Here is a 23,551-nt window from a genome sequence, read left to right on the forward strand (position 1 = left end):
AATAAACAATGTATACATTTGAACTTCCATTAATTCCACTTATTCTCCTCACCATTTGTCTGTGATAAAATGCCCCTTTTAATTCAAATTTAAAAGTATCTGCATATGGAATTTTATTTTTTAACAGTTCATCATTTAAAGGGTGACTGATAAGGTTATAAGACAAATTGCTGACAATAGTTTCATTTGGCTTCCAAGGCAAAACAACACAAAAAATGACCAAGCTCTCTGTGATTATTGTGTTTTTGCCAGAAATTACGAAATATATAGCATTTATATGTATCAGGTGATTTCTAAAATCCATGCTCTTGGATCTGCTACAGAACTCACTTCTTTACATGCTTTTGTTTTGAGACTTTTCTCCACTGTGGTCTTGGAAATGGAGCCTAAATTCTGAAATCTGACTGGTGAGAGCCAAATATTCAGTGGCAAAGAAGAACTATGAGACACTGAATTGTACTCAACTACTGTGGCATCAGATAAGACTTCTGAAGAAAACATCAGCAGGACAGATAGAGGGGAATGATAATTTCTTCAGTGGTAATGAAAAATAAACTGAGGAATGACGAGATCAGAGTTCTTACATTACAAGAGATGTTTAGACCAATACCCCCAGATCTTTATTTTTTTGAAATTAATCATAAATCACTTTCAAGGAAGTTTGATTTAAAAATCATGTGGTTGCAAGAATTAATTAGAAAAGTCACAGTGATATGTGTATTTGTAGAACACTTTGACTTTAGATTTATTACCTCCAGTCCTCAGAGCAACTCATATGAATGGCTCAACACTTTTTGAGTTGAGAAGACACAAGCGAGTAATATAGTAGGCAGAATGCTGGAAGCAGGAAAAGAGGAGACTTCTCATATCCATTAAATATATATTCTAAACCCTGTCCCTCCACAAGGCATTTTTTTCAAATACTTTCTCAATCCCACGTTCAATTCTATAAAGCAGGTATCCCACTAAGAATAGGCAGAGAAATATTAAGTAGCCGTCGCAAGCTCTAAAATCTATGTGTGAGTCATAGCCAGAGGTGTCCTATATGGCAAAGTCCAGCCATCCTTTATCATGATGACCCGGGAGAGTTAGAAGACACATGAGGGCCTGACAATACAGGATGGAGAAAATTACAGACTGACCTCTATATCAAATCATCTGTGTAATATTAGGCAAGCTACTCGTCTTGCTTTTTTGAGCTCACTCTCACATTCTCATATAAGAGAAGCCTGTGAATCTATCTCTTCCCATCTATGAGGTTAGTCAAGTTAATCTAGATAATACATGATTGTCTCTAATATCTCTGCCTCCTTGCTCAGTGCACTATTCAATGTTCAGATAAGGCATCTCACCTCTAAAGACTAGATAATCTTTTAAAGATGGACACAGGGAAGACTTTACCTCTGCCTACTTTTAACTGTAATGGGAACAAAATACAGAAGTTTAATTTAGAGCACACACAAAAAAGTTTCCCTTTCCCAACTCTCAATGAAGTAAAGTAAAATTCCCAGCTGCTTTCGAAAACCGATGACACCCTGAGAAGAGAACACTGATTCAGGATGTCAGTGCTAAAACGAGCAGAGCCTCACTGGATCCAGGACAGACTACTGGCCTCACCAAATGCACTGAGCACCCTCCAGCATCATGGGACATCACTGACCAAGCAGCCAACTGACACCAGGGTTCTCATGCAACCAACACCTGTTTTCTTTCCAGTGCCTCACAAATTTTCCCCTAGAAATGTCTCTCCTGTTAGAGAAAATGAGTGCTCACACACATCTCTAGGAGAACAGTTTTCTTTGCAGTATCTTATTACAAAAATTAATTTAGGTAGTTATTCTACATCCTACCAAACCCACATTTATTTTAATATTGAGCATTAATGGGATAACTTAACAAATAAAACAAATGCTCCTAAAGTTTGTGACCTTTATTGTCTGCATAGTCATGAGTTCCTGTGGATTACTTGAATCTGAGCAGCTCAGTCTGCCTTACATAGATTCTGCGATTTGCCTCATATGGACTGTGATCACCAGAACATGGTCAATCATCACATTCTGGAATACTGTTGTAATATAGCTATCCTATATTATATACTTAGAATAACAGCATTTCCTAGATATTTACTAGTTATTTTGCTGAATGTTTTATCGCTGTTGTTGTTTAATTTAATATTCTTAACTACTCTGTTAGGTAGAGATTTGCATACCCTTATTATATATCAGGAAATAGAAACATACAGATATTCACTGAATTTTCTGATTGACAAAAATCACACAACTAAGTAGTATCAGAGCAACCTCTGAACTCTAGCTTGACTAGGGTCTAAGCAATTACCTCTCTATGGTTGTTTATGCAGAATCACAATTTTAACTTACATGAAGATACTGCATTATTTTAAAGGGTGTATGCTTATGTAGACAATTCCTTCTATAGCAACCAGTCAGTGTTCAGTTAAAATGTGCAGCTCAAAAAACTGTAAAAATAAATGCCATAGACTTTTGGATTAACTTATAAAAAGTAGAATGTAGGAACATTAAATCTAAGATTATATTTGTAGTTTATATATTTTTCTACTCATAAATTAGAGCAGGAATTTTCTATATAGAATTTTCAGAGAACACAAACAAGTATATTTAGCTTTTGAGAACTCAAATTATATACCAGGAAAAAGCAAAGGACAAGCAAAATGAAAGCTGAAACTTGAGAATGTGAAAATAAGATACAAACATGGGAAATGTAGGTAGTTCATTGGTCATCTAAAAATAAGCAAAACACCACTCTGAATAATAGGATCTACCACAGCTGACTCAAGGGACAAGCAGTGGTTTTTCCGACATTCTTGAGGACATGAAAAGTATCTCCATGTCATGTAGCACAATGAGCTTTGAAAAAGCCCAAGAGTGATGGATGAGACCATACACAGCCATAGCAAGCTGGGGTGTCAGAAGGCATTGATGAGTTTTCCCAGTGGGAAAATTTATATTAAGCAGTAAAGCAACAGAAATTATGGTGACTTGCTGAATTTACTCTCCCGATAGAGCCTTTTTTGGGTAAATGCCTATAAGATTAAATCAGAGAATTTTTGAAAGAGGTTCAGAGAATGTACTCTGCAAGTCCCCTGTTTTTCAACTAGGGAAACAGGTCTGGAGTGGCTTTCTCTGGCTGGGTCCACCCACCGACTATTCTTGGCCAGTGTCTCTCTCATGAAGCTCTTTCCACTCCAGAGTAGAAGTTCAGCTGTGACTCAGGAAGAAACCGATCACAGCAGAGGATTGGGCTAAAGGGGTATTGCTGTGTCTTCTTCCTGTTTACTCAGTGATTTTCAGTGTACTCTGGGGTCAGAGCAGAGGGAAAAGCTTTGCAGTCTCAGCAGAAGCAACATGACTTGAGTCAGCAGCTGCTATTTCTCTTTTCATGCTGGTAATCAGCATGTTCTATGAATTTTTCCCCCTGAAAACTTAGCTTAAAACCTTATCAAGCTGTTACAATGATTTCTAGACTCTAGAATCTATTGTACTTTTGAAGAGAATAACACTTGCAAGTTAAGTACCTTTTCTATAACTGGTTATAAATTATCAGTAGCATACCTGATTTTATACCGTAAGTTGAGAACCCACCCACTATTTTACAGACAGCCCTTCATAAACTGCTTCCCAGAAAGAGCTTTATGGATAAAGACTGTGGCTGTATTTCACCATGCCAACCTGAGTATCTCATCATAAACATTTCACCACAATTCTTGATTTTCTGTACAAAGTGCTGTATAAGCTAAGGTACTGAGACCTGTTCCAAAAAAAAAACCAGAGTAATATTCATTCATCTGCTATCAGGAGGACAAGTTACCAGGATACCTTTAAGGAGATAAATCTATGTATTTGTATCAATCTGTATCTCCATCCAGTTATTATCTGTATACCATCCAGGTATTACATAGTATGCTGTGGCCACTTATCAATACTTCCATTAGCATACCCTGTATGTTATCAGAAAGGCCATTTTTTAATTTATCATTTTGAATTATAATAGATATACCCATTTCCTAGTAGAATATCTTCAGCAGGCATTTAAAGAAATGATGGTTGTTGGGGTTATTTCATTTTACAACATCACCTTAGCATTAACTTTTCATTTTACCATGGCAGCCAAAGTATGCATATTATATGAACTTAGATTGTTCTTCTTAGGACAGGATGAGTTGAAGGCCCTAGGCAGAGCCATTAAGAGATCAGAGTTAGATGAAAAATTCCACAAAGAAGTGAAGGTTTCTATCAATTGGCCCATCTTTGTAAAGTCATATTAGAAATAAGCAATTCAGCTCCTCAGTTCATAGAACTCTCCGGTGGTCTCTCCTTAATGGAATTGAAGTACAAGATATCTCTTATCCCGTGGGAGTTTATGCTCTATTTGATAAAATTGCACTGAAAGCTGAAAGCTATATCCAAAATCTAACAGCAAAACATTTAAATGCAAGATCAAATGCAGAAAATAAACATTTAACATTGATATCAATGTCACAGAAATGGATACTCTGGGCATCCAATACAGCGAAAATGAGATGTTTTATATAAAGAATGAGAAAGAGGGCTCTTTGGAAGTGTTTGATCCGAATTTATCTGAGGGTAATATGCAAATGTAAGAAAAAGAAAAACACTCTGTCAAGTATGTCAATGGATTAACAGCCTTAGTAAAAAGCTTGTTGACAAAAAAGCTATAGTTGGCTGTAGATTACTATGATCAGAAATTATCTGAAACAAGTGCCATAATATAGGGATCACTGTAGGGAGCTCTTGCTGGTTCTCCTATCATGACACTTAACCAAAGCATTGATTTTCAAACTTTAGTGTGTATGAACATAATGAGGTATTTCTAAAATCTATATTCCTTGATTGTATCCACAGAGTTTACATATACATTATCTGGGATGGGACCCTAGAATCCCCAAGAATCACAAGTATTCTGGTGATTTGAATGCAAATGCTCCATGGACTATATTTGGGGTTTGGAAACCACCCTACTAAAGCACTATTCTCCAGCTGATTCCTGCCCTAAATGAGACTGACAGGAAGAAATAGTTACCTATTTCAATCACATACATTTTTTTTTTCATAACTAGACTTAGAGAGTGAGTTAGAGCAAGCGCTGGACCATCCAGACACTTGACATTTCTTAGAAAGTGGCAGAGAGCAAGGCACAGAGTAGATAACTAATAGATATAAATAGCTGATGATGGCAGCTTTATAAACTCATTAGTCATGTGGCAACAGGTCATCATTCTAAGCATCTTAAAAAGTTAGGACCTCTAATTCCTTCTAACTAAGCGAAAAAGGCCACTCAGTGGCCCTTTACTTTTTGGTCAGAGATGGTCTTCTGGGCTGCAACTAGCTGAATGCTCACCCTCCATTCCAAGGTCACAGAACAGAATCTATTTTTTGGATCTCCTTGCATATCCTTAGAAACCATGCTCTTCATTTCCTGAGACAAAGAAAGAACCAGTGCAAAGCCCACTTCATAAAGCCCCAAATCACCCAGGATGATGATTTTCTTTTTTTATGCTGACCTTAGCACAGCTGTAATGGCTGCAGAGTGGTCAGTCATTTCTAGGTTCCAAGACCTATCCAGGAAGATGAATATAGTCAAATTCTCAGAGAATTACTACATACATACTAATTACATACTAAATATGTGTGTGTGGTGATCATGTGGTTTAATGGGGCTAGGTAATGTTTATAAATGTTTATATTTATTCCTCTGGCTACTAGTGGATAGTGTAACACTTTTTTAAAAATATGGTATTTGTTTGAGATCCTATAAGACCTTAAATTCTGCTATTCTTAGGAAACAGTTAATTGTCTTATGACTTAAGCTGTACTTCAGCAGAGTAGATTTATTTTCATCTGGTATCAGGGAGACATGATACCAAGAAATCTCTGAGGAAAGATACTTATTTTAGTGTAAAATGCAATGGACAAAACATCATGAGACCCAACTTCTTATCTTCATTTTTGGTTACAAGTAACTATGTTGACTCTGGGTAAATCATTTCAAGTTAAACTTCAGCTATAAATAAAAGACAATAAAAAGGTTTCTTATTTGGCTCAAAATATTGTTATTAATCTATAATACACCAGCACATTGCTAAGATTTGAGATTTTCTTTAAAAACAAGTATTTAGAGAAGGAAACAAGTCATTTATGGAAATAAAGGCAATTTTTTTAAATTATTTATTTATTTGACAGACAGAGATCACAAGTAGGCAGAGAGAGAGGAGGAAGCAGGCTTCCTACTGAGCAGAGAGCCCGATGCGGGGCTCGATCCCAGGGCCCTGGGATCATGACCTGAGCCGAAGGCAGAGGCTTAACCCACTGAGCCACCCAGGCGCCCCAATAAAGGCAATTTTTAAATACAGCAGCCATAGGTCAACTTCTAGTATTTAATGATAACTACTCAAAAGTTAGGGTTGGCTTACTAGGAACTATTGAAGTTCAATATATTTCCTAATATAGATAGGAAATGATGATTAATACTATTAAGCCAACCTGAAAATGATTCACCCAATATATAGGACACATTCAAAATTAGCATAGTATTTAAAATCAGCTTATTAACATTTCTATACACCAAACAGTCTTACTTAGGTTATTAAGTTATTGTAAATATCTTATCTTATAAAGATTTCAATTCAACCATTCTGAATTGAAAATAGCAAATTGGTGTGTAAATTAGTGATCTATAACTCTATATTTGAAATACGATGAACAATTACATTAATATTTTACTTCTTCATGCTTCAAAACATTAGGAGAGTAAAATGAGACTAGGATTCAAGTATATGGTATTGTCAATAAAATAGTAAATGCTGTTTTTGTCATCTTCCCTATTGCCATAGTAGCAGGGTAACTAGTAAGGCTGGTATTCACACTTGTACTAGTGTAGTAGCAATAACACTTGGAATTGGAGAAAATATGAGTTCACGTTGGTTTATCACTTACTAAAATTTCACTGTAAAATAACACTAATATGCAGTTTATTTATTAAAATGGGAGTAATAAAACAATTTGATCTACAGAATGATTGTACAAGTCAAATTTAAAAGAACTCCATAAATTATCAAACTCTTTGCATAAGCTGACTTTCATTATTATTGTTATAAATTATATGTAAACAGAGGCTTTGTCTTTACCCTTCTTTATATTCTGGTCTTTATCTAGCTTAATGATGTGCATTGGAAATGCTCTACATCTAATTATTTTCATTAAGCTTTTTTATAGCTGTTGGTGGCCTTTAAAATCAGCTAACCTACTCTAGACATTTTAGAGATTAGAAAAATCACTCAGGAGGGATGTTAAAACTTTGCCCCAAGTGACACTGCTTGTTGGTGACTGAGCAGGACCTTATCTTGACTTTTTATTAGAGTTCTCCAGTTACTTCACTGGCATTACATAATACATTTCTTTAACACCAAATCTCCAAAGCAGGTCTTGGAGGATGTTAGGAAATGTTCTATGTAAAAGGGTTCTAGGGTCTAAAGAATATACAAAATTCTAGATTAAATGAAATTAACAAATTTTAAAAAGTTGAATCACTACATTCTTGAATATATGTTAGACTGTGTTGTGATGGAAGTTATTATTACTTGTTTAACAAGGATAAATATATATATATTTACATATGTGTACATATGTTTTATATGTACACATATGTATGTACATTTCTGCATGTGTACATATATAGAACATTCACAGCACTGCTTGATATATAGGAAATGATATATATGTGCTTATCATTAATATCACAATGGTGAAAATGATGATCATGATGATGAGATGTTCATAATCTCAAGAGTCATTTAAAGTACAATCCGGAATCTGGGAATGATATTTATATTCTCATTACTGATTACTGATGAAATACATTTCTGAAACATAAAGAAGCATTTTTATCCCATGGGACTGTTTTTAATCATAATTTCCATGCAATGTTGAGAAAAAAAAAAAAGAACACTAAGTTTAGAGGCAGAAAACAGATTGAGAGCTACTCAACTTATCTCTGTCTTTGCCACCACACTCCCCACTGACATACGCACACATTAGATATGTATATGCATATGTATATGTGTGTTGTAGGTCCAATTACATTAGCTTTTCTGGCCTTTGAATTCTTATTTAATAAAGTTCAAGATAAATGAACTCTACCTCATAGAGGTCTTATGAGAACTAGTCAGATTCTGTAGGTATGAATTATCTTCAAGTTATTACGTAAGAAAAAGTCATAAACACTGTTTTTGCTGACAATGGAACATATTTCTTTTTAAACATATCTGCTCAACTCTCTATGGACTAACATTCACCTGTTATATTTTATTTTCCCATGCTAGGGATATGTGCATATGCATGTTAAAAACATAGTGCCACACAACTGAGATGTTTCTACTAATACCTCATTTTAATTTTCATATAGACACCCCAAGCACTAACTCTCAGTCATAAATATTCAATGAATATATATATATTATTTTTTCAATTATTATATTTTAAATGAATACAACTTGACTCTCTTGAATATAGGGTGAAAAGATCTAGCATACAAAGTAGATTTTAAGATGCCCAATGCACCATAAAATTTTTAAATGAAGGACGAATTCCACATTGGTAATATCCTATATGATGGTATCATCAAAAAAAATTGTGTGGTAATTTCCACATAGTATTTTGGCAGGTAAAATGCATGTATAACCTGACTTGAACAAGTATTCCCTATGACAGGAAATGAATTAAAAGATAAACTGCACTTAAAATTTAGTCACTCTATCATATTTATGACATGTGCATGATTTATAGGCAAAAACAATTGTGAAAAGGCAGTTACCTTCAAGAAAAATAATCTAATAGAAGAGAAGCCATGGACATATGTATTTGTAACAACAACAAAATCCAGAATATGAATGCTTTCATATATAGGACAAACTTTTTGTAGAAGTTAGGCATAGGAAATATTCCTTTATATAAAGAGTCAACCACAGGCATTTAGGAAGAAGATGATGTAACTTTTTTCTCAGTGAGACCTTAAGAAATAGAAGAAGGAGAAATATTTATTAGAAATTATTTTGAAAAAAAAAAAGAAATTATTTTGAAAAAATAACGCAAACAGTAATTGGAAAGTGTAAATTATTCTTGTAGGATACAGGTAGGTTACATGAAACTGGCAAAGTTCTGGGGGGAAAAAGATTTAGATCCTAGAGCACCAGGTTTATAACAAGGTCACGTACACTTAACAGAGATTGTAAACAAAGGTGGGAATAAGTCAGGCTTGTGCTTAGGAGTTACTGTGTGGCTATCAATAGGCAAGAAGCTTGTTTTGGAAAACCTGAAGTTCAGATGAGATAGAAGACTACACAGGTGCATGAAACTAGGGAAATGAGGAGGGCCAATCTTTCAGCCTCTCAGCCAGGCAATCAATGAGTCAAGATATAAAGAACCTTTTATTGCCAGGCACCCTGTTTTGTACTGGCCCATCGTGGTGGACAAAGAAGTAAAGATGGCCTATATTAAACTAATATGTGTAGAAATAAACATGTACTTTATATTGCAACAAATATTAAGGAATGTCTGTGACTTGGGGGATATTGACAAAAATAAGAATGTAAGAAGGAGGAGGCATTTTTAGGGAGTTTAGCTTATTTGTGTTGAATTTGAGGCACCACCAAGGATATTGAGGTGAAAGTGTCTTCCAGGCACTGGGGAAGAGTTCAAACTTACGCTATAGATATGTAATGTCAGCTTTATAAAGGCAGCAGTTGAATTTATTGGACTAGATGTGGTAACTGGAACAGAGACTACTAGAAGACAAAAAAATGGTGAAAAGAACATGGGTATTTAAACCATGACTGAACTGGTACATATAAAAATATGTTACATATTTGTTACATATTTTCCTAAGTCTACTGTACTGTACTGTTCACTTGTAAAACAACAACAACTACAACAACAAACAAACCAACAAACACACCAAAAAAAAAAAAAAAACAACCCTTGATTTTTCCATTTATGAAACTGTATGGTCAATACCCAGTAAGGCTTTCAATTTAAGAAAGAGAAATAACAGTATGGATGAAAGAAAATTTTAAAAAGTTGTTATATCTCCTGATTATAGAACTTCCCATATTATAAAATAAGTCATATAATACAAGATTCTACGGCCAACAAATCAACAATTGGTTGGGAGTCACATAAAACTTCTTTTCAAACATCTCAAAATAAATGAATATGCCAAGTTTTCTTAGAAGACTCCTCTGGTGGCAAAATAGAATTTGTTATTTCTACAAGTTCTTCTTCATTGGACAAAGATTAATGACCTGTATGTAACATCCAGAGCTATAAAGACTTTGCTTAACTTTTCCTTCTCTCATTGCACTGTCTTTTTTATGAGGAAAGATAAACAACCAACTCATAAGGCATTTTCCTTTAGAACCGTATTTATTTAAAATATTTATTTATTATACTTTTTTCTACAAGGCACAACTAATTCATTATTGACATCTCATAGCTGTTCACTATAATCCAAACCCACAGAAATTCTTTATGTATGCAGACTATTAGTATATAGCATTGTTTCCTCAAAACTGCAATGCTAATATAAAAATTGTTGGATGCTGGATAACTAAGTACACCCGCAGATATCAAAAAATAAAATTTTCACACCGAAGTCTGTCAGCATTGTCAGCTCATATAGAATTTAAATCAGGTCACAAAATAACATAAGCAAAAGGAATATTTTCTTGTTCTTAATGAGAAGGTAAAGAAAACATATTATCCTTCATATAATTATATAAAAGGAAACTGAAATAGAAGAGATGAATGAAAGATGGCAGGACTTTTTCTGCAGTTTATGGATACAATCCCTGATTTTATCAATCATCCCAAACAAAACTAAGACTTGATAGACTTTAGTGAGATCAGAAAAACAAAATCTACTTCACTATTAATATTTTTCTGTGTCTCTTAAATTTGTTTTCTTGCATTTCACTCTATTGGGGGAATGTTCTGTTCTTTTTGTAGAAACTTATTTATATATTTTGAGGAAAAACAACTGACGAAACTAAAATTGACATCAGTTTTACCACCACAAAGTAGGTGACATCAAGATTTATTTGTTACATATGTGACATTAAAGAAAATACAGATGTAAGATACACAAAAATATCAATCTAAAGTTTAGCTTACCAGTGGGGACAGAATTGGAGTGCTGAAGTTCCAACTGACTAGAATCATCAGAGAGTTCGATCAAACAGGTTAGAGTAAATTCTGGGTTGGAAGCATGCTCATGTCTGAATCCTTCAGGAGAAAGATAATCCAGCTCAAACTTCACAGTTGACATTGTAAAATTCTTTAAAGAGCTATGTAAGTCAAAGTTCACACTACTGAAGTTTTAAAAATCATAGGAGACAGAAAAAAAAATCACTGTATTATAATCAGTGGTAACTTCAGGCTTTCCGGTGATTATTCTCACTTGGAAATCCAAAAGAGATAAAACATGCAGAGCTGACTCTCTAAATGTTCTGTATTCATGCCTTTTCTAGGCAATTGACTTCAACAGGACGGATGGATTTTAGAGTTGTTTTCTTGACGATATCTTGCTGCCTTAAAATGACAGCAGCACTAACCCCATCTCAGAGAGCCTGCAGTGAAAAGTAAAATGGGCTAAGTGAAGGCATAGGCAAGGCTGCAGAGATGCTTTTAGTAACTTGGTATTGGAAGTTCTCATTCACATTTCTGTATACAAAAGATCAGCTGGGTGGGGCTAAGGACTGGAAGAGAATGAAACTTTTTTCCCCTGGGCAGCTCATCAAGGAATGTTTTAATATGGAAGGAAATTAATCCTAAATGATATTTCCAGGGTCAGGGTTGTAAGACTATAGTCCTCATGCTTATTCAAAGATGATGATGACTGTGGAAACTAAAAGGTAAATTAAACAACAAATCTTCTGCACAATGAAGAAACAACAAAATGAAAAGGCAAGCAACCTACAGAATGGAATAAAATATTTTCAAATCATTTATCTGATATTTAAATATCCAAAAAATATAAGGAACTCATATAATTCAGTAGTAGTAGAAGTAGTAGTAATAGTAATAATAATAGTAACTCAATTTTTTAAAATAGGCAAACACTTTTTCATCTTCCAAAGATGACATACAAATGGCCAGTAAGTACATGAAAAGGACCCCAACATCATTAATTATCAGGGAAATGCAAATCAAAGCCAAAATGAAGCATCACCTCATACTTGTACTTGTTAGAACAGCTATCATCAAAAAGACAAGAAATTGAAGACATGGAGAAAAGGGCACACTTATGCAATGGTGATGGGAGTGTAAATTAGTACAGCCACTGTGGAAAACACTATGGAGGTTCTTTAAAGAATTAAAACAAAAACAAAACAAAACAATAAAAAAACCTACCATATGATCCAGCATTCTTATTTCTGGGTATACATCCAAATGAAATAAAATCACTGTGTCAAAAAGATATCTGCACCCTTTGTTCACTGCAACATTATTTACAGTACTCAATGCATAGATTATTTAAGTGTCTTCTGACAGATGAATGATAAAGAAAATGTGATATACAATGGGATATTTTCAGCCGTAAAAAAGGAAATCAGGGACACTTGGGTGGCTGAGTCATCCTTCAGCTCAGATTATCATCCCAGAATCCTGGGATCGAGTCCCTCATTGGGCTCCCTGCTCAGGAGGAAGTCTGCTTTTCCCCCTCCCTCTGTGTCTCTCTCTCAAATAAATAAATAAAATCTTAAAAAAAAAAAGAAATCTTACAAATGAGTGACAAAATGGAGTAAACTTGAGGGTGCAATGCTAACTGAGATAAGTCAAAGTAAAGCAAATGCTACATGATCTCACTTATATGTGGAATCTAGAAAAGCCATACTTGTGGAAACAGAGTAGATTGGTGGTTGCCAGGAGCTGGGATTGGGAGTAATGGGAGATGCTGGTCAAAGGGTATAAAAACTTTCAGTTATAAGATGGGTGAGATCTAGGAATGTAATGTATGGCATGGTGACTATAGATAATGATACTGTATTACATACTTGACAGTTGATAAGAGAGTACATCTTCTATGTTCTCATCACCAAAACCAACAATAAGAACAACAAGCACACTGTGAGGTGAAGTATGTATTAATGGACCTCGTTGTGGTAATCATTATGAAATATCTGCATATATCAAATGATCACATTATATACTTTAAACTTACAAATGTTATCTCAATGAAGTTTAGAGGAAAAGCTATATTTAAAAAATGGTGGTCAAATAAGATACAGCTTAAGAAACACAAAAGATTGATTTCATAATATGAGCAGGTGATCAGTGGAGGAGCAAATGCTAAAAAGACAGCGATTGAGGAAGTGGATACTGTCGTACTAGTTAAGAGGTAAAAGATCTGATCCCTCTGAGTATCTGGGCGGAAGATTATGTTGGTCAACTTAGAAATTTTAATTTAAGGGCACCTGGGTGGCTGACTTGGTTAAGCATTCGACTCTTGATTTCTGTTCATGTCAGGATCTCTGGGTTGTGAGATCAAGCCCTACGCTAGCCTTCATACTGGCCATGGAGCCTGCTTAAGATTCTCTCTCTCTCTCTCTACCTCTGCTCCTTCTCCCACCATACACACACACACACTCTCTCTCTCTCTCTCTTCTAAAAAACAAAGAAAAAATAATTTAGCATCTCATTCTGACTCATCTTCTGTTCTTGAGTGCATGAATCCATAATGATCATGAGGAAGTACTCATTGACAGATCATAAAAAAATAATTTGGCAAAAGCCATCCTTCAGTTTAGAGAGTCAAACTAGATGAAGTTCAGATTAGTTCTTTGATGGTCTTTTTAAATCCATTATATATTCGTTAATTTATTTATTCATTCAAGTGTTTATTGACCCCATGTTAGGTGTTAACTTAGACAGATGAATGTTAAGACAGGTTCAATGGGGAAGATGTGGGCCAAATCTGAACTCAATGGGAAAGAGAGCTGTGACTGACAAGAGATTTTAGTTATAACCATAGTACAAGATATGGCAATAGATGTGCTACACATGAAGACTGGCATATTTGAAGCAATTTGACTTCTTTGTCCAGCACTCTTTGAGAAAGTAAAATATATATAAAAGGTTTGTAAATTCATTGTTGTTACGTTTTGCATGGAGCACTGGGTGTTGTGCAAAAAGAATGAATACTGTTACGCTGAAAAAAAAAATAAATAAATAAAAAGGGAAAAAAAATACAAAAAAAAAAAAAAAAGTACTCTGGACAAAAAGTGGCATGTCTTACTCATCATTAGTTATTATAACTGAACAAACAAGGAAAGAAAATTATCTCTCTGCTCTGCATGCTTTTATAAACTATTGCTCATGGCTCAGGAATGACTGTCATTACAATAGCATGGACAACAAACAAAATGCTATTCAAGCTTAGTCTACTACCATTCTGGAACCGGTATGAAAAATCTGACTAATGTGGCAAATATGGCCACGTTTCACTGTTAATTACATGATACTTTACTTATATAAGAAGGTAAAATCAGAAGTAAAATTATAAATAATAATTCAGCAAATACTATCATTGCTTAAAATAAATATAAAAGTATCAGTACATATTCAGAATACCTGACAAAGTGCTTTCATAGTAATACAGATTCTACTTGCTTCCCTACTCCCTATGGATTCTAAACCTCTGTCTTAAAGCTTCTGGAAAAGATGCATTTTGGTTAGTACTGAGAAAATGAGTTGAGGAAAAGACGGTTGGTAGGAAAAGAAAAGCAAATACAAGGAAATGAATAAAGGGTAAAAAATGTGTATATACAATTTAAAGAAAAAAAGTAGGTTCTAGACTCATGAAAGATGGGCTTCACAATTCTCAACTAAAATATCTGTCATGGTGTTTGGTGGGGTATACTTTCTGAGATACAGTCTCAATGGTTTAATTTGAGTTGCTCATGGGTGTTTAACTATTAGGTAATTTCTATCCCCCTTACCTCCCATAAATTTGACCAAATCCTCAAGCGTTCCTTCTTTCAAGCAATGATTTAAAGGGTATGGTTACATGAAAATGTGATTTGGCCTGAGAGCTGCGGTTAAATCACAACATAAATGATTTTTAGTAAGACCCATCCCCGAGGGGATGATCTCTGATGTCACAGCATAGCCTCATTGTCTCAAGTGGTGGGCCTTAGTTTCTGAGCATGAAGACATCTTGGAACCAAAAGAGAATATGAATAAACACACACACACACACACACACACACACACGTGCGCGCATGCGCACACATACACACCCAGTTACCCAACCATCTGTATTCATACTATTATATTCTGAGTATCAATATCTGGCATAATCATATAAAACTACTTGAAATTCATGAGCATTTAAATATGTTATCAATTACATTTATATACCTTTGAAAATTTGTTCATGTATGTGTAAGAAATGTTACTGATTTGCTCTAAGATAACTGTAAGTATGCAGGTAGATTTATAAATCCCATACAGTCATTTGATATGGTTCATATATCCATAAACAGGGAATTACTATTCTTCAGTATATAAAAAATAAGATCTTACTGCTTTGTGTAATAGAGATAAGCAAACTCTGTCAACAAACTCACTTTTCCACTAGCAACCTAGGTACTAGGTTACTAGTCCTTTTCCACTAGTAACCTAGGTACAAACATCTCCTGAGGTCTCCAAAAATGTTGGTAATAATGAATCTTCAGTTAATGTGGATACTCAAGAATCAGCTCAGCAGTTCTCTGTTCCTGAGTCTTTAGTCAAAACCTTTTAACTTCCATCCAGCCTGTGTAGACTTCAAGTTTTTTTTTTCCTTTTAAGTCTATAAGTACTTTATTCCCTCTCCCTAGTTTTATTGAGATATAACTCACGTATAACATTGGGTGAGATAGAAGTATTACCTTAATTTTATTGTAGACATCAAGTTTTTAGTAAAGGGGTTTCCATGACATCTTGACTAACAATTTTATTTAGAACAGTTTGCTATAAATCTTAGAAAATATCTATGTAAACCTTTAACTCATATCATCATCCTAATACACAGAACATGTCCTTTTTGTTTTTCCCCTCAGCCTTTTAGAGTATAAACAGGAGATGGCAGGAAATGCCACATAAAAAGCATTCTTTTGATTGGTTCAGCTGCAAATATTTTTCTCTCAATCTGGATCAGTTTATTTCTGTTACTATAGTAACCACTCACTTGCTAGTGACTACAGTAAATTCAGGTCTCTAGTCCCTCATTCATTTCAAAACACAGGCTGTATTTACAAACCTTTTTTGTTCTCAGGTATGCTTAATTTTGGTATAATCTGTCTTGGGTTCTCTTAACTGGCCAAACTAACTTGATCTTATTTTGAAAATGGTTAAACTTACTATAATTATAATTTTAACTGCATCATAAAAATACATTCTTAAAAAAGAGTAAGGCTTGCTTTTTACATAGTTGTCCAAATATTTACAAGTTCCTAAAAGGAACAATTGTTAGGAATGTCAGATGACATATTTTTGTCAGCAAAGGTTGCAGAATGACTCTTTGAAGCCACAAGTTTATCCACTATGCCTTCCACTGAGCTAACCACTGAACTAACTGAAAAAATTACCATAGAATACTATTGAACCAGCTGAAGAAATTTTTTTAAAAATCTACCAAGAGGAAAAGAGTAAACTAGAAGAAAATTTGAGGAAATTCTGGAATATATGGTGGAGGTGAGGGCTGAACTGATTGAGTAATGAGCAATTCCATGAAGGCAAAGAGGAAGTTGCCCAGGTGTAACTCAGGACCACCTGAATACCAAGACTAGACGAGACCCTGTCCCTGACCCTGTAGGAGCACCAGAGACTGGAGCAAATACAAGATATGTTGCTTTGGGGGCGCCTGGGTGGCTCAGTGGATTAAGCCGCTGCCTTCGGCTCAGGTCATGATCTCAGGGTCCTGGGATCGAGCCCCGCATCGGGCTCTCTGCTCTGCAGGGAGACTGCTTCCTCCTCTCACTCTGCCTGCCTCTCTGCCTACTTGTGATCTCTCTCTCTGTCAAATAAATAAATAAAATCTTAAAAAAAAAAAAAGATATGTTGCTTTGTTCTAAGCACTATTTGATTCCAGCTGTGTACTAAGGAAGCAAGAGGTCAGTTGACAATCATTTCCTTAATTGGCTATCAGGGCCAGAGAAAGGAGCATGCCCCAGCTAACTGCAGATTGCCCCAGGAAAGTGAGAGTCAAGCCAGTCTCCTTAGTAGAGAAATTTTAGTACATACTCAGCCTTCCCCAAATTTCCTTCTTTAATTCCCATTAACAGTTGCACCAAGTTCCATTCAACAGTGGTGAAAGCAGAAGACAAGTCAGTGAGTAAGTCATAGGAGTTTGTCTGTTTCAACAAAATACCAATTATAGAGTCTCCAGGCACAGCAACTGGCACAAATCATGCACTGAATGTAATGTAGGTCATTGCCTGCCAACCCAGGAGTCATTCTGCTTTGCTTAAACTGTGGAGTTAAGATCTTTTGAAAGAAAAGAAAAGATATTTGAAGAGAAACAATTTAAAGAACTGAACTGAGCCATCAAATCCAATGAACTTCACCATATCGTATTAAATACGATAAAAGAGAAGAAAATTTAACCCCCTACTTTCAATGAGAGTTGAGAAATATTCTACATATACAATAGAAAAATAAGGTGCTAGGGGAAGGGAACAGAGTAAAAGAAAACGTTGTTGAAAGTAAGTAAGAAGCACATATAAAAAGTCAACTTAGCAGAAGTACTGGATAACAGGTAAATCACTGGTCCGAAGGCAGATGCTTAACAACTGAGCCACCCTGGTGCCCCACAGGTAAATCATTGGCAAAAAGAACATTAATCGATTAAAAATCAACACAAAGAATTATTTTGAATATAGGGCAAAAATAGAAAAGTTGGAAATTATAATAGAGGATAGAAAATTTAATATGTATAAACAGAAACTCAAAGAAAAATGGAATTTATGATAAAAATACAAGAAAACAAAACAAATAAGCTTCTGTATGGAAGAAACTCCTGATTCTTCAAATTCAAAGGATCATATCAATGTCAAGCAAATGCACCAATATTGAAAGAAGGTACATATCTTCACACCACACATATCTTGACATGATCTGAATTCCAAAGACTATCTCAAACAATTTCAAGATGAACTTGGCAGTAAAGGAAAGAATGTGGTGCAAATTTGAAAGGAGGACTTCTTAGTTTCAATATCAAATGACAGAATATAAAGCAAAGTTTAGAGTGATATGATTGAAAGTGATGTCTCCATAATTCAAAAGCTCAGGAATAATAAATTATTATAAACAAGAAAGGCTCACATTGTGTAACATGAGTGTTATATCTGAAAAAAATTATTTGAGGAAATACTCCAGCCGAAGAGGGGAAAAAAAACAAAAGAATCAGAAAAAGGAATTCAAAACAGGAAAAAAAATCATATATATATAAATGATGACCAAAAATAATCAAGTTAGAAATGCATTTATGGGGGCACCTGAGTGGCTCAGTCTGTTAAGCATCTGCCTTTGGCACAGGTCATGATCCTAGAGTCCTGGGATGGAGCCCCGCATGAGTTCCCTGCATCGGGTTCCCTGCATCTGGCTCCTGGCTTGGCAGGGAGTCTGCTTCTCCCTCTGCCTGTTGCTCCCCCTGGCTTGTGCTCTCTCTCTCATTCTTGCTCTATTTCAAATGAATAAATAAAATCTAAAAAAAATGCATTTATGACTAAACAATTGTTGAAAATTATGTTCTGAAACAAGTCAATAATTATAAGAAAATTTTACGATTTAAAAATCCAGATTATTTCAACAGAATTTAAAGTGAAGGAAGAAAAATAAATAAAATCAAGGAACAAAAATAGGTAAAATTAAGGAAGAAATCATAAGGCAAATTAATTAACTAAACGGAAACTGCACAAATGATGGTAAACAGATAAAAATGGAAACAAATAAGTAAAATATCAATTAAGATGGGTTAATGACCATATCAAGACTCAGAATTTCTTTATTTCCATTTTTCTCCTCTTTCCCCTAACCCTAAGACATTCCAAATCACATTTTGGATTGCAACTGGAAATGTTATGAGAAATTGTGTCACATATATTTTTAAAACAATTTTTTATTTAGTCACTTATTTGAGAGAGAGGGAGAGTGTGTACATGAGTGGGGGAGGGACAGAGGGAGAAGCAGACTCCCTGCTGAGCGGGGAGCTCGACTTGGGGCTCCATCTGAGGACTCCAGGATCAGGACCTTAACCAACTGAGTCACCAAGGCACCCCAACTATTTCATATTTTTTAAAAAAGGGTAAAATTCCTCCAAAGTGTCATAATAGTTAAGGACATGTACAAGAGGATGTTTAAAATGGTATGACTTTTAGATCAGTTTAGATCAAGAGATGATGCAGTGATAGCATCATGGAAACTTTCTAGTAATTATGTTTTCATATTTCTCTCCTTTCTGTGCTGGCTAGTAAATCTAGTACAATGTTGATTGAAATGATAAGAGTGAATATTTTTATTTCATTCCTAATCTCAGTAGAAATTTTTCAGTATTTCACTAAATACATAGTTTTACTTTTTTTGTAGATACCCTTTTTATTAGATTAAGGACATTCCTTTTTATTCATACTTTGTTAAGAATTTATCTTTTTTGTTTTTTTGTTTTAGATTATTTATTTGAGAGAGACAGAAAGAGTGAGAACAAGCACAAGCAAGGGAAAGGGACAGAGGGAGAAGGAGAAGCAGACTTCCCTGTTGAGTAGGGGATTTATTGTTTTTATAAATAATAAATGTGAGCTGACTTTTATCAAATGCTTTTTCAATTTCTATTGAGCTGTCTCCCTTTTAATGTTGTCTCCCTTTTAATGTTGTAATACCCTGTCTCCCTTTTAATGTTGTAAATTGGTTGTCAGATTTAAAATTAATTTTTATTCCCTTATTAACTTCAACTTGGCCTTGATGTAATGAGTCTTTTTAAGTGCTACTGGATTCAGAGGGTAATACTGCATCTATGTTTATGAGGTAAATCAGCACATAATTTTCTTTCAGCCTGGGTCACGATCTCAGAGTTGTGGGATCAAGCCCATGTCACATATGCCCTACAATGAGGTTCTCTTATTAACTTCTATTAGTATGGCACATTTGTTACAATTAACAAATCAATACTGATACATTATGACTAAAGGAAGTTCACAATTTTAGATGTTTCTTACTTTTTTTGACATTGAAAATTGTGAGCATTACGTCTAATGTAAGGTATCTTTCACTAGAATTTATCTGATGTTCTTCTCATACTTAGACTGGGATTATGGGTTTTGGGAGAGCAAAATCACAGAATTAAAGTAATTTTGAATTGGGAAAGAATGGGACTTTAGGTAGGGAAAGAAAATGGTTCCAACTAGGCTCTGAGGATATTTTGAGAATGCAGACAGAATGAGACAGAATGAAAACAAAGATAAGGAAGAAAAACCAGACCACTCTGTCTCAACTGCTAGGGTTAAAATGCTTTTTCTGATAATTATATTGTGACCATAGAAAGTAAAAAATGACCATAGAAAATGACCAGACCTCAAAAGAGAAGTCAAGCATTACAAGATGTTATCATAAATCCCTACTCAACAAAAGATATCATGGGAATTTTAAGGCCACAAGTTTCTTAGTCAGTTCTAAATAAAAGCCCTCATTGGGCAACCCATTCAGGACCCCTCTAATTCCAGATCCTTTTTTTTTTTCTTGTTCTTACTTTCAATAAACTATCACTTCACCCTTTGTGTTCATAAGATTCATTCTTTGAGTCTGTGAGAAGAACCCTGTAACAACTTCATTCCATCAAACAAAAGGTAGATACCATTTATGATATTTGTCACTGTTGATGTTGACCTTGATCATCTGGGTAGGGTAATGTTCATCAGGTTTCTTTACTGTAAAGTCACTAATTTTTTTCCTCTCTCCATTCCTTCTTTGGAAGGAAGTCACAATATATAGCCCATGCTTAAGTAGTGGGAAGTTAAGCACTTTCCCACCTGAGAACAGAGTATATAAATTATTTGTCTGGAATTCTTTTGGACAAGAGAGTTTTCCCCCTCACTTACTAATTTTTTCAATCAGTTTATATATATATATATATATATATATATATATATATATATATATATTCACAGATATTTATTTTATACTTTGAGTTATAATCCAGTATTACTTTTTCTTATTTTCTTGCTGAAATTGTTCTGGATTTGACCACTGCAAGCTCCTTCAGTTTGTTCATGTGATCCTCTTACAACCCCCTTTCTGACACTGTTAGATACTTGAGAGTAATCTAACATATTTCCTGCCCCACTCTTAGATCAACTGTTCCTCTGTGGAGATCCAGTTTTCTTTGCTGGAGAATGGCATTAGAAACCAAGGTATGGTACTCGCACTCGGGATATTATTGCTACCCTAGTGTCATTTCCTTTAGGCCATCTCAGCTGACACAGCAAAGAAATACATGTGTTGATAATAATTGGTATTTATACACATATTTATAAATATTTTATATGTAGCTATATCAATCTATACTAAGCTAAATATGAGTTCTTACTGAGTTCTTACTCCCAGCTCTAACCCATTTCAACATGTATCATTCTAGCCTCCTGCACTTATCTAAAATCTCCAATAGTGTCTAAGTCTGCTTCTGATGTTCACTTCGTTTCTTGATACTACTTGATACCTGAAACTACTTGATACTACTACTTGATACTACTACTTTTCTCTTGACTTTTAGCATGATTTTTAGTTTTTGTTGAAATCCAGACAAAATTGGTAATAGTAGTTGGTCGTATTTTTTTAAGAAGATTTTATTTATTTGACAGAGACAGACACAGCAAGAGAGGGAACATAAGCAGGGGGATTTGGAGAGGGAGAGGCAGGCTTCCCTCTAAGCAGGGAGCTGGACACAGGGCTCTATCCCAGGACCTTGAGATCATGACCTGAGCTAAAGGCAGATGCTTAACAACTGAACCTCCCAGGTGCCCCAAAGTTCTTCTATATTTAATGTTTGTTGTACCTGTTGGTTCCAGAGACTTTGAATTATTCTTTTGTCCTGTTTTTTTTTTTTTTTATCTCCCCAGTTGTCTCTGGATTTCCTAAGAACTCCTGATAAACACAGTCCGCATACTGCATGCAGCTCTTTTAGTTATAATCCTGTGTTCCATGACTAGAGTGCTGTGGTGGGGGTGGTAAGATGTAGCAGGGGAGGTTATCATTCTATAAACCTATAATTAAATTTCAGTTTTCCAGTGGGCCTATACATCTCACTCAATTTTAGAAAAGGAACCTATCCCCTCAAAAGAAAAGGGAAACCAAATGTTTCAAAAACAAGGAAACCTGTCATTATTTTACAGATGTACTTCTTTTTCTTTAAAAAATTAGCCAAAAACAAGTTCTAATTATTGAGAAAATGATTTATTTAACCTCAGTTTTCTCATAGCTGTTGCTTATTGGACTTATCAAGAATGTTAATACATTATCCATGGCCACACCTCAGATTTATAGAAGCAGAAATCCTTGATCTGGAGTTGGAAGAGCTGCAAGTTACAATAGCCATTTGTCAATTTCAGTAATGAACCACATTTTGGTACTAGTCTATTAGATACTACCCAAGAGCCCTTCAGCTTTCAAGATGCTATGATACAAGATTTTAAATACTTTATGCTGGTTATCTCCAAAAATTCACTTCAAGTTTTAAAGCAATTTAGAGATCATATAATCCAAACTTTTCTTTTTATTCCATAAAGTCCACTGAAATTAGTTGACTTGCTTAAACTTCCAGAATGAGTTATGAAAAAGAAAACTAAGGCAAACTCCACCTTGAATCCTGAGGCTTAGTGGAAAAAAAAAAATCAGTGACAGGATTAAAAGATCTCTTCTACTTGGTGTCCAACTTTAACTTTATTGAATAGTATCTTATCTTAAAAGTCTTTTGATCCTAACTCTATTATTTTAACCTACCTAGAATATCTTCCAGATATCATTTTATAAAATACCTTACATACTAACAGGTTCACACATTATATAAAAGTTGCTCAAAACTCTTCAATCAGTCAAACTGATTACATATCCAAATATATTTTCATCCAATACCAACAACTACTGATAGAGGGAAAGTGTTCTAATCTCATTACATTTACTATTCACATAGATAATGCATACTGAAAAAGCCGTGGGTATTTGCTTCCTAACTTTCTCAAAAGAGCTGCCCAAGATTAACTTATGGGAATCAATCTCACACACCAAAATATGTTTAAAAACTCTTAGAGTTAGAAATACTCAATTTTGCACGAGTTTTATTATAAATAATGGAAAAGTTATCTGAATGCATTAGTTGCATATCCCATCTCTTATGAGCTACAGCCACAAAAATCCTTTCTGTCAAACCACCTCTGCACTTACCATATCACATGACTCTTAGCTTAAACCAA

General features: G+C 34.7%; 1 protein-coding gene across 2 annotated transcripts in view; it reads right to left on the minus strand.

The window, feature by feature from the left end:
* Positions 1–23,551, minus strand: part of ANO3 (anoctamin 3) — a 456,805-nt gene that overhangs the window by 413,596 nt on the left and 19,658 nt on the right. The window contains exon 3 of one of the 2 annotated variants that reach the window (XM_046014190.1): positions 11,223–11,677. In XM_046014190.1, coding sequence (XP_045870146.1) covers positions 11,223–11,376 — 154 coding nt within the window. In that variant the 5' untranslated portion in view covers positions 11,377–11,677. Of the gene's footprint in view, positions 1–11,222; positions 11,695–23,551 lie in introns of those variants that run through there. The other variant, XM_046014191.1, reaches the window with a different exon arrangement.

The sequence above is a fragment of the Meles meles genome, chromosome 8 (genome assembly GCF_922984935.1).
Source record: "Meles meles chromosome 8, mMelMel3.1 paternal haplotype, whole genome shotgun sequence".
In the NCBI taxonomy this organism is placed as follows: domain Eukaryota; kingdom Metazoa; phylum Chordata; class Mammalia; order Carnivora; family Mustelidae; genus Meles; species Meles meles.